This window comes from Odocoileus virginianus, chromosome 2, assembly GCF_023699985.2.
Source record: "Odocoileus virginianus isolate 20LAN1187 ecotype Illinois chromosome 2, Ovbor_1.2, whole genome shotgun sequence".
Classification (NCBI taxonomy): domain Eukaryota; kingdom Metazoa; phylum Chordata; class Mammalia; order Artiodactyla; family Cervidae; genus Odocoileus; species Odocoileus virginianus.
This window is the reverse complement of record NC_069675.1, coordinates 83,609,587-83,624,958: the sequence shown is the minus strand read 5'-3', so window position 1 is coordinate 83,624,958 and position 15,372 is coordinate 83,609,587. Positions and strand designations below refer to the sequence as shown.

Genomic DNA, 15,372 nt, shown 5'->3' with positions numbered 1-15,372 from the left:
ATCTATTTTTCTGGTCTTAAAAAAATAAAATTTAAATACAAGGAGAAAATAAGTATAATTAAACACCTTTTTCTTCCTAAAACAACTGTGAAATGGCTTTCTAAAAATAAGAGACATATGCTCCTTGAAAAAAAACTGACATGCAGACTTACCTCTATATTATATTCTGCCCCATCTGTGTTGATTCTTATTGTAATATCATCATCTCCTATGTGTGCTAGAACCCTAGAGTCAGGCTCACCTTAAAAAAAAAAACAGCCATTATTAAAAACATTTAAAGCAAAAAAACTATGCACTACTGTCGATAAAAATCAACCACACCCTTCTACAGCGTGGAATGCATCCAGGCACTGTGGAGATCTAAGGAACACAGCGCATAAAGTGGGTGGGTATTCTCACTCCCGCAAGAGGAATCTCAACTCTAGTCATGTGAAATCGGCCTCTTTCTCTCAGGTCATCTAGAGTGTGTTACAGAACAAAAGAAAGTACAAATTTTCTTCTGGAATAGTTTTACCTATTTTGGGGTAAGAAAGGGGAGGCAGAAAGCATGATCTAGAATATACAGGTCTAAAACTACTTTTTGAGTATTTTAGGGCCATTTTTTTTTTCTTATTGCAGAAAAATGTCCAGAAGTAAACTGCAATTGCTTGTTTAATATATTTTATTAAATAAATACATGATAGGAGGTAAAACAATTGATCTATGATCCCATGTCCCTTGTTTACAATCTCATAAGGGAAGTCTACAGTCCTTCCCTGGAGACAAAAGGAGGTTAAATTCCTATGACTTAAGAGGAACTCCACTGTACGATCAAAATACCCAATCAGTAATGACATGCTGGATAATACCCATTTCCTCCTGTTTGCATGCTTCTGCTTCCAGACTTACAAAGCTCAAATAAAAGAGACAAACAATAGAACTTCTTGGCCACCCCATTCTCCTCCCCTCAAAAAAGAAAATACAACTCTAGTTTAATCTGGACACCCAACCTCCCAGTAGTGGTAGCAGTGTTGGTCACTCAGTCATGTCTGACTCCTTGTGGCCCAGTAGCGTTAGTCACTCAGTCATGTCCGATTCCTTGTGACTCCGCGGACTGTAGCCTGCCAGGCTCCTCTGTCCATACACGAGGGCAAACAAATGAGCACCTACTCACCAACCACGTGTCCACTAAAGAAGTCCTGCCATTTGACGGGGTACTCCCTTTCATCTTTCCCATCTACCACCACGACTTTGAAATTTTTGGAAAAGCGTTCAGTACTTGATGTCAGGTATAATTTAAAATGCCTAAAGAAAGAATGCATCTCAACTTGAAGTACATAAACCTTTAGGAGGAAACATGTCAACATCAATAAGCATTTATAACATGTACACCCCTGACCCAATACAGTAATTCACCTTTCAGGAATGTATCCTAAAAAGATACCTAGACAAAGTATATTCATAAAGATATTCCCTGGAGCACTGTTTGTTATTGGGGGAGGGGGGGAATCACTTTGATTAAACAATATCCATCTGCAGGGTACTAAAAACAGGAATATTTATGCAGCTGTTAAAAAAATGAAGTAAATCTATGCTATCTATATCACCTACACAAATATAGATCTATATGCAAAAAATACTCATTAAAATCTTTTGGAAGTTTATAAGGAAACTTGCTGGGTCTGGAAAGTTCGCAACAGAATTAGAAGTGAAAACCTCTTATACTTGCTGTCTGCTTTTTTGGGGAGGGGGACCCCAAGGCCTAAGAGATCTTGGTTCCCCAACTAGGGATTGAACCCTCACCCCCTGGAGTGGAAGCCTGGAGTCTTAACCACTCAACTATCAGGGAAGTTCCTCTGTAGTTTTTTTTTAAAGCTAGGTACATATATTACTTTAAAATACTTGAAGAAGGCCTATCCCATGTATAAAGAAAAAGTCAGCCCAGTTATATTCCCCTAATGTTTGTTTTTTGATATGAATAAAACTCTCTAAAAAGACTTTATAAAGAGGCCAGTAATTATCTAACAAATTTACATCTGCGAAACATGAGATATTAAAATTAATGACCAAACAGACCACACATCTATCCATGTATGCTATAACATAAGAGCAATTCAATGAGGAAAGAGCACTGAATTATAGACCCAGCTCACCACTAGGCTGTGGAGGCCTAAATAAATTCTTTATCTCTAAAGCTCGGTGTCTTCATTTCATATATGAAGACAGTACTCAGTATAATACTCAGTATAAGGCTGACAATTCTAAAGCAGCACGAAAGTATTACAACCATTCAATTAATTAAAATTCTTGTCAGAATTCCAAAAAATAAACCGTCATTAAGCAACAATAAACAACCATCATTAACACTTTTGAAACACACATTTACTTTTTAAAAAATAGTCATTAGTATGAATTTTAGAATAAGCAATACATTATTACAAGAAGCACAACAGACTATAATTAGACTAATCACAAATCTTTACACTGTAACTTTCTAAGATTTACTTAATCACTCCAATTTTTCTGCTTTTACCAAACCAAGTACCCCAATGCCCCAACATTATTTTATGAATACTTCAAATTACCTTTTCAAGGCTGAAAAAGTCAGTAGTGTTTCTAAGTGTGTTGAGACCTGCAGCTCCCTTTTTCTCACAGAGTGCTGCTGGATATTGGATAAGGAGAGGATATCGTAGTCCGAGAGCAAAGAATCAAGCTTTTCTGAAATAAAGGTAAAAAGGTTATATTAACACTGAAACCTACTAATCAATTGTAATATCATTAAAACGAGAGTCAAACAACAAACTCTTCCTGATGTAATGTCCCAGCAGTATCAAAGTATTCTTATCAAACACACACACACACACACACACTCACACACCCCTGAAGCTACTTAAGATCGAACTTACAGTTTTTAAGACAAAAAGGGATTAGAGGTTGCCAAATTAAATAACCACCTTAGGAAGTAACCAGCCACACCCAGAATGTTCCATTCCTGCAAAACAAATGACCCAATTTTTCCAGGAAACAAATGGCATGAGAAAGAAGGGAGGGGTGCAGACAGAAGAGACTTAAGAATACAGGAAGCAAGTGGAGGTGTGAGCCTTTGGGCCCCAAGGTCAAACGAATGGGTTCTGGAAAGAGACCTGGGACACTCAGGGAAATGTGAACGTAAGTCCATGTCTATGTCCTAATAATTTTAATACCTCAGAGAATATCAGAGTATGCAATGAACTAACTTCTAAATTCAAGGCATTTATGGCTATATGTTCAGAATTTCTAAGAACAAGGCTGCCTACGTGACCTGCCCACTGTCCACCTGGGCAACATCAATTCCTTACCACTTGATGTAAAGTAACAATGGGCAACAAATGTACCAATGGTCTGGGCAAAAAAAACTGGAAAAGCACATCTTTTATAGAAAAAAACATATTCCAAATTAGAGAGCAAAACAGTGGTGATATCCCTATCACTGTGCTCTCAACAGACGCAGCAGAACAGCATCCCACGGGACACCAAGTGCAGTGGTAAGACCAAACAAATCCCTAAGAAAAAAATCTAACACTTTTTCACCAGACTGACTTGGAACCCAAGAAAAGCAAAGCTGCACTGCCGCAAAGGCAGGACAAGCACATGTGAGTTCTTATTTGGCACAGAACAAGAGTAAACATTGTAGACGGAAGTCACTTTTTATCAACAGCAACTCTGCTGTCTCTCCCACCATCAGAAAGACTTCTGGAAGACACTTCTGGTGACTTAAGTCTCTGTAAAAACTGTCTAAAAATATTTGAGCCGATGTTTCCTTTCTTCTCAACAACTATCACTGCAGAAGCAACGGTATTCAAAATCATTCCAGTGGACTTAGAATGTCCTCAAAATAGAGCAGCAGGAGCTTAAAATACAAGTCTGTTGCTGCTGCAGTTAAAAATGCTCACAAAACCATTTTTAAAAGAATCTTCCCTATACTTTTCTCCATCCTCTTCTCCTAAATACCCTCAACTGGTTCTTTCATCCATTCATTCACTATGTGCCAATCACTGGCCTAAGGGCTAAGATACAGCATTCAACAAGCAAAGTCCTTGCCTACAGCAGTGGGAAAGACAGACAACACTCAAGAAAACCCACGCCAGTGCTGTGGGCATGAGAGTAGGAGAGCAGAGACAGGCAGCGGGGAGGGTCAGTTCATACAGAGTGGTCAAAGAAGGAAAAACGATTCAAGCAAACCTGCAGAGGCACACTGCTATGTAGTCAAAGGAGATTTAATCGAAGTCCATTCAAGGCTCTAACTCAAGATTAAAGGGTTAGCAAATTTCACACTCACTGTGTACCACCCATTTTCTGTTAACAAAAATTGCCTTTTAATTTTATTCCAGCTGTTTTGGAAGGCACAGATCTCTTTTATGCCAATGGATGGTTATTGGTGACTTGACCTTGCTAATTATAATGCTTAGAGGCACCAATGAAAAACCTAAAGAAGCTTGTTATTTATTCAACAATTTTTGACTGTTTTGTTTCCTACAAGACTCCATACTAGGCATTTTACGTTATCTCCACAAACATCCTTGGGATATATTCCCTACCTTACACAAGAAGAAACAGAGTCGGAGAGAAAAAGTATCTCAAAGCTAACATAGCACAGTACAAAGATTTGAACTGGGGCCCGTATGGCTGAAAACCTCAAGCTTTATTGACTTCAACTTTGAAACTGCTTAAAAATAGCCTAGCTCTTCCTGGACCTGCCACTTCTTGGCCTCCTCCTTTTTGATTGTTAATCAAACATGATTCTGCCTCCCTCTGAATTCTTCAGCCTTTTGTTTACACCTCTCTTCTGGCATTTTTGAGTTATATTTGTCTTATCTCACAAACAGACTGTAAGACAGCCAAAAGTGAGCTCCATTTTAAAATCACAGTATCCTTACCTCATAACACCTGGCACAGAACCCTGCACAAAACAGCACTCCCACGTTCACAAATTCTCAATGCTGAGATGCTGACACAATCCTTTAGCCCTTCAACTTCCTTGATACAGGCTGGTACATGGACTGAGTTTCACTTAAGATCATAATCACTCCTACTGACTGGTATACTATAGTTTTATTGTCAATGATACAAGCTAGTTGTTCTCAGAGTGTCCTCCCCACAGCCAGCATCACCTGGGAATTTGTTTTCTCCTCAGTTCTCCACAATCGGAAATTCTAGGCAGAGGGCCCAGTCATCTGTGTTTAAGGTGCCTCCCAGGTGATGCTGACATACACTCCAGTCTGAGAACCACTGAACTAGGCAACTAAGGAAACAGTTCAAAGTGAAGGGAAAAATCTTCAAGCACAAAGATGTTCACTGTTCAGTCTCACGTTAGTTTTAAGAACAAAAAACTGGAAACAAGCTAAGTACCTGGCAAACAGAGAAGTGACAGCACTTCCTAATGACAAAGAAAAGAAATCTGCAACTATTTAAAAGTCAACAACAGATTTTAAGAACATGAGAAAATACTTATACTATAATATTAAACAAAGGTAGATTTTAAAATCTATTCATATTGCATGACCTTAACTATGTACAAAAATAGGGCTAGGAAAAAAAGAGCAAGATAATAACATCATTGGTTATCTTTAGGTGTTTTTCTATAATAAGCACTTTTAAAAGGGAGTTAGCTAAAGCATTTTAAAGTACTCAACTAATATGTTTCCATTGTAATTTACCCTCTTTTTAACTAGAGATCTCAAACTGGACAGCCTGCAGCCATTACAGACAGACAGCAGACGCCTTTCCTTGTCCTGCACTCTTGAGCTCCTGCTCTTATGCAAGCAGTAACCTCCCAGATGCTCAGTATTTCACTGCACTTCACCAATTATTGGTGATCCAATTTTCCATAGCTCTTTCAAAAGAATTTCTATTTCCCCCACCCAAATCCAAAAATCTCCAAAAACTTAAATATAAAACATGTAACTTCCTGCGGTAGAGTTTATGACAGTCACTACCAGACAATGCTAAAAGAACTATCTTATCAGCTCAGGGTACCTTCATGTTCTCTCTTTTAGAAACTCCACAACGGGTGCCCAGCACTCTCCACATGAGAACACTTTCCTCGCTTCCTGCAAGTTGCTCCAGCAATCACCCTGAACAACCAAGCTTTTCTCATTTCAGCTGCTACAAACACAAATTAGAAAAAGACACAATTTAAAAGAGTACGGCTTTTACTCTTTGTATAGAGTACACTATACAATTTATAGTGTAGTAATATAGTATACTGGGCTTCCCTGATGGTTCAGTGGTAAAGAATCTGTCTGCCAATGTAGGAGGACTTGGATTTGATCGGGAGGCTCCCCTGGAGAAGGAAATGACAACCCACTCCAGTATTCTTGCTTGGAAAACTCCAAGGACAGAGGAGCCTGGCGGGCTACAGCCCATGGGGTCGCAGAGAGTCGGCCACGACTTAAGCACTCAACAACACAGTGCGCTATTCAAGAGCACTGCACCACTTGGGATCCCCTCCCACACCTGCCAGCCCTCCACTGCCGCGCGAGCTCCCTCACCGGGCCTCTTCTGCAGAGTCCCCCTTAGAGACTCCTACTCACTGCTTTTTAAGCCTTTCCACCCCCACCGCTTTCTCACAAACACATCCTGCACCTATTCTTCCCCCTTCCACCAGACCCCACCTACTCATTTACTCAACAAATATTTGCTGAAAACCTCCCACCTTCCAAGCACTAGGGATATTAATAGAGAGAAAGAAGATATATTTCCAATACTGTGACTTTGGGAGAAAGAGCATGATACCCCCTGCAAAAAAAAATCACGATAAAGTACTTCACAAGTCTAGGGAGAGGCAACTGCAAGAAGTTATAGAAGGACACAGAGGCAGCATGACCTGTGTGGCAAGCCAAGGATGCTTCCCCAGAGAACAGCACTGAAGTTAAAGCCAAAAGGATGAGGAGGCAGCCAAGAGAAGAAAAGGACCGGGTTCTCAGTAGAGGGCATATCTACGCTGAGGTCCACAGAAATACAGAACGTCGCACACACAGAGAACTGAAAGCAGGTCAGGCAGGCCGGAGGGCGGAATGGCAGGGAGAATATGAACAGGTGGGAGGCTGCAGAAGGCAGGCAGGGGTCTGGTCAGGGAAGTGGATTAAGGATGCAGGACTTCGGACAAGGGCAACAGGTATCAACTGGAAATTTCATTCTGACTGTGAAACCAAATCCCCTAAAACAAAGTTCTCCTGCTGAGCTTATGATCAACCTCTCTATCCAAAACTTAACCTCTCTATCCAAAACTTGGGACTGAAACCAAGCAGGACCCTCCCAGGTGCAAAAGCCTTTCTGTCTCCTGTTGCTTGTTTGTAGAAAAGGCTTTAGTCTCCCAAGCATTTGCTGAGTTCCAAACGGCAGATTCAGGCAATTACTAGAGAAGTGAGGGACTGCAGAAACAAAGCAAAAGCAGTCAAGAAACAATAGACAGTCCGAGTTCCTCCTCCAGGGACATACAGAACAAAATGACACAAACCTCTGAGTTGCTCTGCAGGAACTAGGACACCTCCCCCCTCCCAGGTGGAGGATGGTGACGACAAGCTCACCACCAGAACGCAGACCCCAGACTGGTTGGGACCAGAAGGTTGAAGATTAAGACTCATGAATCACCACCCTGTTGCCTCACCACCAACCAAGCGGAAGAAGGTCATGCTCCCTGCAACACTCACCCCAAACGTTACCTTTAAAAACCGTGGATAACCAGGAAGATGGATCTACAATCCTACATCTCCCATCTTCTCCACTGGTGCCCTTCCAATCAATAAACCTTTTTCAGCTTCAAACTCAGACATTTCCATTTGTTGGGCCTCACTGTGTGTCAGGCACATGAACCTGGGTTCAACAACAACCGCAGTGACTCTTTACAGTCACTGTAAAGAGTCTGTACATGACTGTACAGTCCATGGAATTCTCCAGGCCAGAATACTGGAGTGGGTAGCCTTTCCCTTCTCCAGGGGATCTTCCTGACCCAGGGATCAAACCTAGGTCTCCCACATTGCAGGCAGATTCTTAGATTCCCTGAGATTCAGATTCCCTGAGCCACCAGCGAAGCCCTGAACGGGCTAGAGGAGGACAAACCTGCAGTCTAGGAAATCAGCTAGTAAGTTGCTGCGCAATCTGAGTAGAGATCACTAGCTGACCCTCAAGCTTCTCACTTGGATATCTGGGTAGACAGTGGCACCATATTCACTGAGATTACAAAAAAGAAAACACAACTGGGAGCAGGTTTGGGGAAGGGATTTGTTAAAAAGAAAACACAGCCTATGATGCCAAACCAGGGTTAATACCTAACTGTAGTTTCTATCTTCACCAGAAAAGTAATCTTAAGCAACAAGTCTGGAATTGACTGGTCAGCACCAAGGAGGTAATCCGTCACACGGACCCCTTCATCCCACAGAGGAAGAAGAGATATTCCATATGATAAAATCCTTGCCAGTTCCCTTCCCCCCGGGGAAAGGTGATGTCTTGGCCTAAAAACTACCCTTTTCTTTCACTAACAGCACCCGTGTCCCACCCTTCTTCCTATCAAAAGCTTCCATTTGGTCCAGACCCTCAGAGAACCCTTCCAGCTGCTGGCAGGCATGCATAAAGTGCCTCATCAAGCCAATTAGATCTTCAAATTTACTTGGCTGAATTTTGTTTTTAACAGGTTGACATAAGGGGACAAGTGGATACTGAAAGATTCTGAAGTTCTATACTACATCTTGTTCCTTTATATACAGTCTGCAATTATTCATTTACATAGCACTTTTTTGCATTAAATCATCATATGTTTGCAGTTGCATCACTGAAAGTTCAGTGATTTTAGGCAGAGAAAGAGAAAATCTGTTAGTCTATGATGTTCAAAATCAACAGCAGTGATAAAAAACAGCTGATACTTCTTTATGTTCTCAAAGAATACAGACAAAGCTGCACCTTCAGGTCTGCAGCAAACCAGCTTTCTGGATGCAGAAATGGAGTGGCCCACAGGTTTGATAAACCTTCCACTCCACCCTTCCCTCAAACCTGAATTGTTGTATCTTTAGGATATGCTTTTATGACCACTGACTTTAGGACAATGACATAAAATATACCCTTACTTCATTCATCATGTCCAGAGTCAAGTTTTTAAAGTAAAACTAATTTTTTTTTTTTCAAACATCAGAAACATTTTGTTTTGGGGTATAGCTGATTAACAATGTTGTGGTAGTCAGGCGAACAGCAAGGGGACTCAGCCATACATATACATGTATCCGTTCTCCCCCAAACCCCGCTCCCATCCAGGCTGGCATATTAACAATGAACAGAGTTCCATGTGCAACACAGTAAGTCTTTGTTGGTTATGAATTTTAAGTATAGCAGTGTGTAGACAACGTTCCCAAAGTCCCTAACTATCCCGTCCCCCTGGCAACTGTAAAGTTCATTTTCTAAGTCTGTGAATCTCTTATTAAACTGATTTTTAAATAATGAAGTGTTAGAAGAATCTGGAAACATTTGTGAACTTTTTACTTAATTTCTCTTTCCTTTTTGCAATCAACCGCATGTACCTGGAATTTAGCTTGCGGTTGTCATGCAAAGCTGTTGGAGCACTCTGCTCACTCTCCACGACTCTCCTGCAGAGTACGAAGAGTTCCTCCAAAAGACACAACCAGAATCATGTCCTCACTTCTCACAGAAGTGGGAAAGGTAAAACCAGGGTTGCAGCCTAGTGTGTATTTTGCTTCTGCAGAAGACACAGGAGACTTGACTGCTCTTCAGTACTCCTCCAAATACGCAAGACATGGGAAAGGCCTGGTCACTTTGCAACGAGCCCTAGGCATGGGAGAATCCCTCCCTGGGACTAAGGGAAAAGAAAAGAAGAACTGGGCTGTCTGCAAGGCAGTGGGCCCCAAAGACTGGGAACTAAAACCTTCATTTTATGGGTTTATACCAGTTAGGGAGGATGAGGGGTGAGGTGCCTCAAATAACTCCTTATCAAGAGCCCTTCAACTGGGCTGGGACTAAACCTGGGCCAAAACTCTCCAGCAAGACCAGTCACAGGGAAGCTGAGCCAAAGGGAAAGTAAGCCTAGCTCAACGTGTGCTTAGTCGCTCAGTCCTATTTGACTTTTTGTGACCCCACAGGCTCCAGGTCCATGGGATTCTCCAGGCAAGAATACTGGAGTGGGCAGCCATTCCCTTCCCCAGGGGATCTTCCCGATCCAGGGTAATCCCAAACCCAGGTCTCCTGCATTGTACTTGGATTCTTTACTGTCTGAGCCACCAGAAAAGCCCCAGCCTAAGGGAACCTTGAAAAACCCCTGGATTGATCCATACGGCTCTGTAGCTGAAATGGATGCAAATTCGGGTTAAGAAATGAGATTACTTCAGTTTGCAACATTGCTGCCTATTCCTGGATTAAATCTTGTCTCCTATATACATTCTTCTAATCAAATAGATAAGTAATTTTGGACATCTGAAGTAAGCGGACATCTGAAATTTGAAGTATCTGTGAATACTGAGATGGATACTTGAGAGTGGAGCTTCAGAGAGCAAGCCGAGGTCAGATATCTGTATTTGGTAGTTATCAGAACAGTCAAATGGTAAGTGAAACCAGAGTACCAGATGAGACAGCCAAAGCCTACAACTCTTTTTCTAAAATCATGGCATCTGGTCCCATCATTTCATGGCAAACAGATGAGGAAAAAGTGGAAAACAGTGGCAGATTTTATTTTCTTGGGCTCCAAAATCACTGTGGATGGTGACTGCAGCCATGAAATTAAAAGATGCTTGCTCCTTGGAAGAAAAGTTATGACAAACCCAGACAGCATATTAAAAAGCAGAGACATCATTTTGCCAACAAAGGTCCAGCTAGTCAAAGCTATGATTTCTCCAGTAGTTGTGTATGGACGTGAGTTGGACCAAAAGGAGGCTGAGCACTAAAGAACTGATACTTTTGAACAATGGTGTTGGAGAAGACTCTTCAGAGTCCCATGGACTGCAAGGAGATCAAACCAGTCAATTCTCAAGGATATTCTCAACCGTTAATATTTACTGGAAGGACTGATACTGAAGCTCCAATGCTTTGGCCACCTGATGCGAAAAGCCAACTCACTGGAAAAGACCCTGATGCTAGAAAGATCAAGGGCAAGAAGAGAAGGGGGCAACAGAGGACGAGATGGTTAGATGGCATCATCGGCTCAACGGACATTTAGCTTGAGCAAACTCTGGGAGATAGTAAAGGACAGGAAGACCTAGCGTGCTGCATGCAGTCCACGGGATTACAAAAAGTCAGACACAACTTAGCAACTGAACCACAACTTTTATTAAAAGGCAGGAAAAATTAAAAAAACACAAGAAGGGACGTAGGGAAGGAGATACCTGGCTCCTTGGCTCACTTTAGGACTAAGGGACATATGAGAACGAACTTCATTTCACCTCACTACCTCTATGAAGGTTTCCCTGTGAAGACTTTTCCTGTCCTTTCCTCCCTCCCTCCCAATCTTCTGACTTTCTTCAAATTATACTTCTAACAGAAAACACTCACCACCTCTCACAAATACAAAACGGTGAAGTATCCGATATTCAACCACACTGGGCCTTGAAAGACACCTACACTTAATGTTCTCTGGAAAACCCCATGAAGGCCAAAAGGAATTCTCCAATTTCCCTACCCTGGCTCTCTGCTTAACTCTTCATTCTATTTTAGAAATAGTTTATCTCTTTCACTAGTACACAGCAGAGCTGCATTAAATTTCTCTTGAAGCAAAGTGGGGTGGGCAAGTATTTCAGTTTCAATAGAATCCATCCTGTAAGCAAAATTTACATCAAAAGAGGAAGTCAGATGTCAAACACTGAGCAGAATGATGCCATCAATAATGAGAAATGAGCACCGCAAAGTGGAGAATCCCCACACCAATTACCTCAGGGCACACGTTTCAGATACAAACTTACACCCCTCATCTGTGAGAGTATTTTTTTCTTTCCACCCACTATATTCTCTTTTATTAAATGTTACACAGAGAAACTTTTGAAATCAAAGTGAGACTTATATACCCCAGCTGCAACCTCAACAAGATACTATGACTAGGCTCACATGACTCATAAATTTCCTAAATTATGCAATTCGTAACAGTTCAACTGAAATAATTTTCCATGGCCTATGCAGTACTCCAAAAGGCAGAATTCTATTATATATATATATGTATTCTTCAGAAAATGTTGTCAAACCCCTAATAAATATTTAGTACTGTGGTTATACATGGTAACATTTATAGGATAAGAAGGCTGTTAAACAATAAACCACATTCTTTAACTATGAAATTACTCATTGGCCTTGACAAATTCAATCTAAATGCTAGGGCAGAGTTAAGCAACAAATTACATTCAAAGCTATCAAACACAAACACACACACACACACACACACACACACACACACACACACACACACACCATTCTTCAAAAGAAAAAATACCCACAAGGCATGTATTTATTGGCATATATTTATCACTAATGGTATGGACCTGACAAGTCACTACACTTTTCTGAGACTCATTTTTCCTGTCACTTCATTTAAAAATTTAGACATGATCTCCAAGTTCTGTTTCAATTCTAACACTAAATGCCTCCATCAGGAATGTCCTTGTTTTCTCTTTTCAGCTACTTAACCTTACAGCCAGGCTCAACATCATCACCTCCTTCAGGGAGCCTTCACGAACCTTCCCCAGCTAGGTTCAGTACCACCTGATGAAAATAATTCCCCGCCATAATGTCTTCTAACAGTCTCCTTCATACTCTTCTAGAATTTTCTGCTTAGATCTCTCTATTCCACTATACCAAAAGCTTTTTGAAAACAGACTTGTCTGATCATTATACTTTCAATGCCACACATATTACCTGCATACAGTATGTGTTCTTCAAACATTCAGTGAATAAATGGCTAAGTCTGTGCATTTTTCTGGCACCAACTATCTGCACTTTGCAAATAAAAACACATGGTCAAAAAACAAAAACAAACAAACCCTCAAGATTTGTGACTATTCCTGCGAATAGACCTAGAAAGCAAGGCTTTCTTAGAAGAAAATATAGATAGTGCAAGTACTATGTGCGTTCCTAGGATTCGTGCTAAAGTTTCCCACTTGTGAACAACAGAATGATAACAAAACTGAAAGTTGTATTAGTGGTACAAATATTTGTACTTCAGTTTTGTTATTCTCTTGTTCACAAGTGGGAAACTTTAAGCAGCATGAAGCCTAGGAATGCACATAGTACCTGCACTATATATTTTCTTCTTCTTTTTTTAATATTAGGGCTTCTCTGGTAGCTCATCTAGTAAAGAATCTGCCTGCAATGCAGGAGACCTGTGTTCGATCCCTGGGATGGGAAGACCCCCGGAGACAGGAAAGGCTACCCACTCCAATATTCTGGCCTGGAGAATTCCACAGACTATTCCATGGGGTAGCAAAGAGTCTGACACGACTGAGCAACTTTCACTTTCACTTTTTTCCCCATCTTCATGAAGTGGATCCTTACCCTCTTCCTCCATGCTGACCACCCCTAACTTACCATTCTCCTTCAATCTGTATTAACTTATCAAATCTCAGCACTTCCTACCAGGTTCTCCCTAGCCGTTCATTAAATTAATCACCTGCAACTCATTTTCAATTTGAGATAACCACAAAGCAGTAGTTCAGGTGAGAACACAACACCTTTAATACTTTCCATCAATTACGGTTTTTGTCCATTTAATAAGAAAAAAGAATTGCCAGGTAAAGTAACGCAAATTTTTTACTGGCCATAAAAAAATCTACATAGTGTCTCAGTCTGCACAATATTATATTACATGGCATCATGTAAGATTTGGAGGCCAAAACAATCATGAAAAATCACGGAGGCTAGAGCTTCTCACAGTGGGAAAATACAGTTTCATCCTTTATTACTAATTAACCAATCTCTCTTACATGTTAACTTTTAACAGATAGAGAACCCCAATGGTCACTGTAAGTTTTCACAAACTAACTTCCACCAAATTTCACATTTCTCAATGTTAGTCCTTAAAAATCCAAGCTCTTCAGAAAATCTAAATAACCCTCTACTTCTAGCCTCAAAACTGATCAAATTGAGGGTCCCTGATCATTTTTGTTTAAAATGACAAGGAAGGCATTCACAGTAAAAGGCATCACGAGCTGGCTTGGCAGGTTTAAGTACCTCCAACAAGCAGCTACATTTTAAATAACTACACACACGCTTAAAATGTTAGCAAAATACAACTCCAAGAAGAGTTCCCCAGGCACCGCCTTCCAACCAGATTACAGCCTAAGGACCTCCTAGGCAGAAAATCTAGTTCGCTTCCTTAGAGCCACGGAAGACATGGGGAGCTCTGGGCCTCACTATCCTCCTCCAGAACCCTGCCTTTGCTAAGAACAAAATGTAGCTTTGTTTGTTAGCGGGGCAGGACCCGGACCGCATCTCCCTCTCGGAAGACAAGCCGTCACCACTCCCTGCCTTACCGCTTTCCGGAACACACGCCCAAACACAAACTCGGGGGGCAGACCGCTCCCAGGCCCTCAGTCACTAACCGGAGGCCCCCCACCCCACCCCAGGACCCCTTTCTCATTCAGAGAGACAAGTCCACCCCCTTTCCTTCCCCGATTCCGAGAGCCACACCCCCTTCCTACACCGAAAACTTCTGGACGCGCCACCGTGGTCCAACACCCTGCCTCCAAACACCTGAGAGATCCCGCTCGCCTGCTCTTCCCCCCAAAAGCTGAGCGCCCCAGGCACCCGGAGCCAACTCCCCAGGGTCCTTACCGAGTCGCCGCGGGGAGCCCCGCTCGTCAGCAGGTCGCGGCGCCAGCACCAGAGGAACCAAACTGGTCAGCAAGAGGACACCGTGCCTCATGGTCCCGGCCCGGCCACCGACTCCACCTCTCTGGGGGGCAGCCTTCGCCTGAAGTGGGGGCTCGGGAAGCCGCTCACATTGGGAGACGAGGGGATCCGCCCGGGCCGGCCCTTCAAGCTTCTTATTCCTCCCGCGCCGCCTACCGGAACACTCCACAGCCCGGCTAAAGGCCCCCAGGAAGAGCAGGCAGAGTTCCCAGAGGCTGGCGCAGCCTGCTTCCGGCCGCCGCCGACACCCCACCCCCCGCACCGCCCACAGCCGGAAGCCCGGCGCCACGCGCGGCATGCCGGGAGGCCCGCGCTCGCTCCGCCCCGCGCCGGCGCGTCGCCATCTTGCCTCCCCCTCCCGGTCCCGTCGGGGGCTCGGCCGGCGCCGCCTCTGACGCGCCGGGCGACGACCTGACTCGACCCAGTGGGGCCGCCCCTCTGTCCCCGGATGACCGCAGCCAGGAACGGAGTAGCTCACGAATGGGCCCTCAGAGGTGCGTCCGGCTGCATCCCGCCGTCCCACCG

General features: G+C 42.8%; 1 protein-coding gene across 2 annotated transcripts in view; it reads right to left on the bottom strand.

Annotated features, from left to right (window-relative positions):
* The window catches only part of ADAM17 (ADAM metallopeptidase domain 17), a 42,114-nt gene extending 27,037 nt beyond the window's left edge, over positions 1-15,077 (bottom strand). Inside the window, exons 1-4 of one of the 2 annotated variants that reach the window (XM_020912038.2) lie at positions 14,770-15,077; positions 2,565-2,697; positions 1,154-1,284; positions 153-241 (exon numbers count right to left, since the gene is read on the bottom strand). In XM_020912038.2, coding sequence (XP_020767697.2) covers positions 153-241; positions 1,154-1,284; positions 2,565-2,697; positions 14,770-14,860 — 444 coding nt within the window. In that variant the 5' untranslated portion in view covers positions 14,861-15,077. Of the gene's footprint in view, positions 1-152; positions 243-1,153; positions 1,285-2,564; positions 2,698-14,769 lie in introns of those variants that run through there. The other variant, XM_070451869.1, reaches the window with a different exon arrangement.
* Positions 15,078-15,372: the final 295 nt, after the last annotated feature.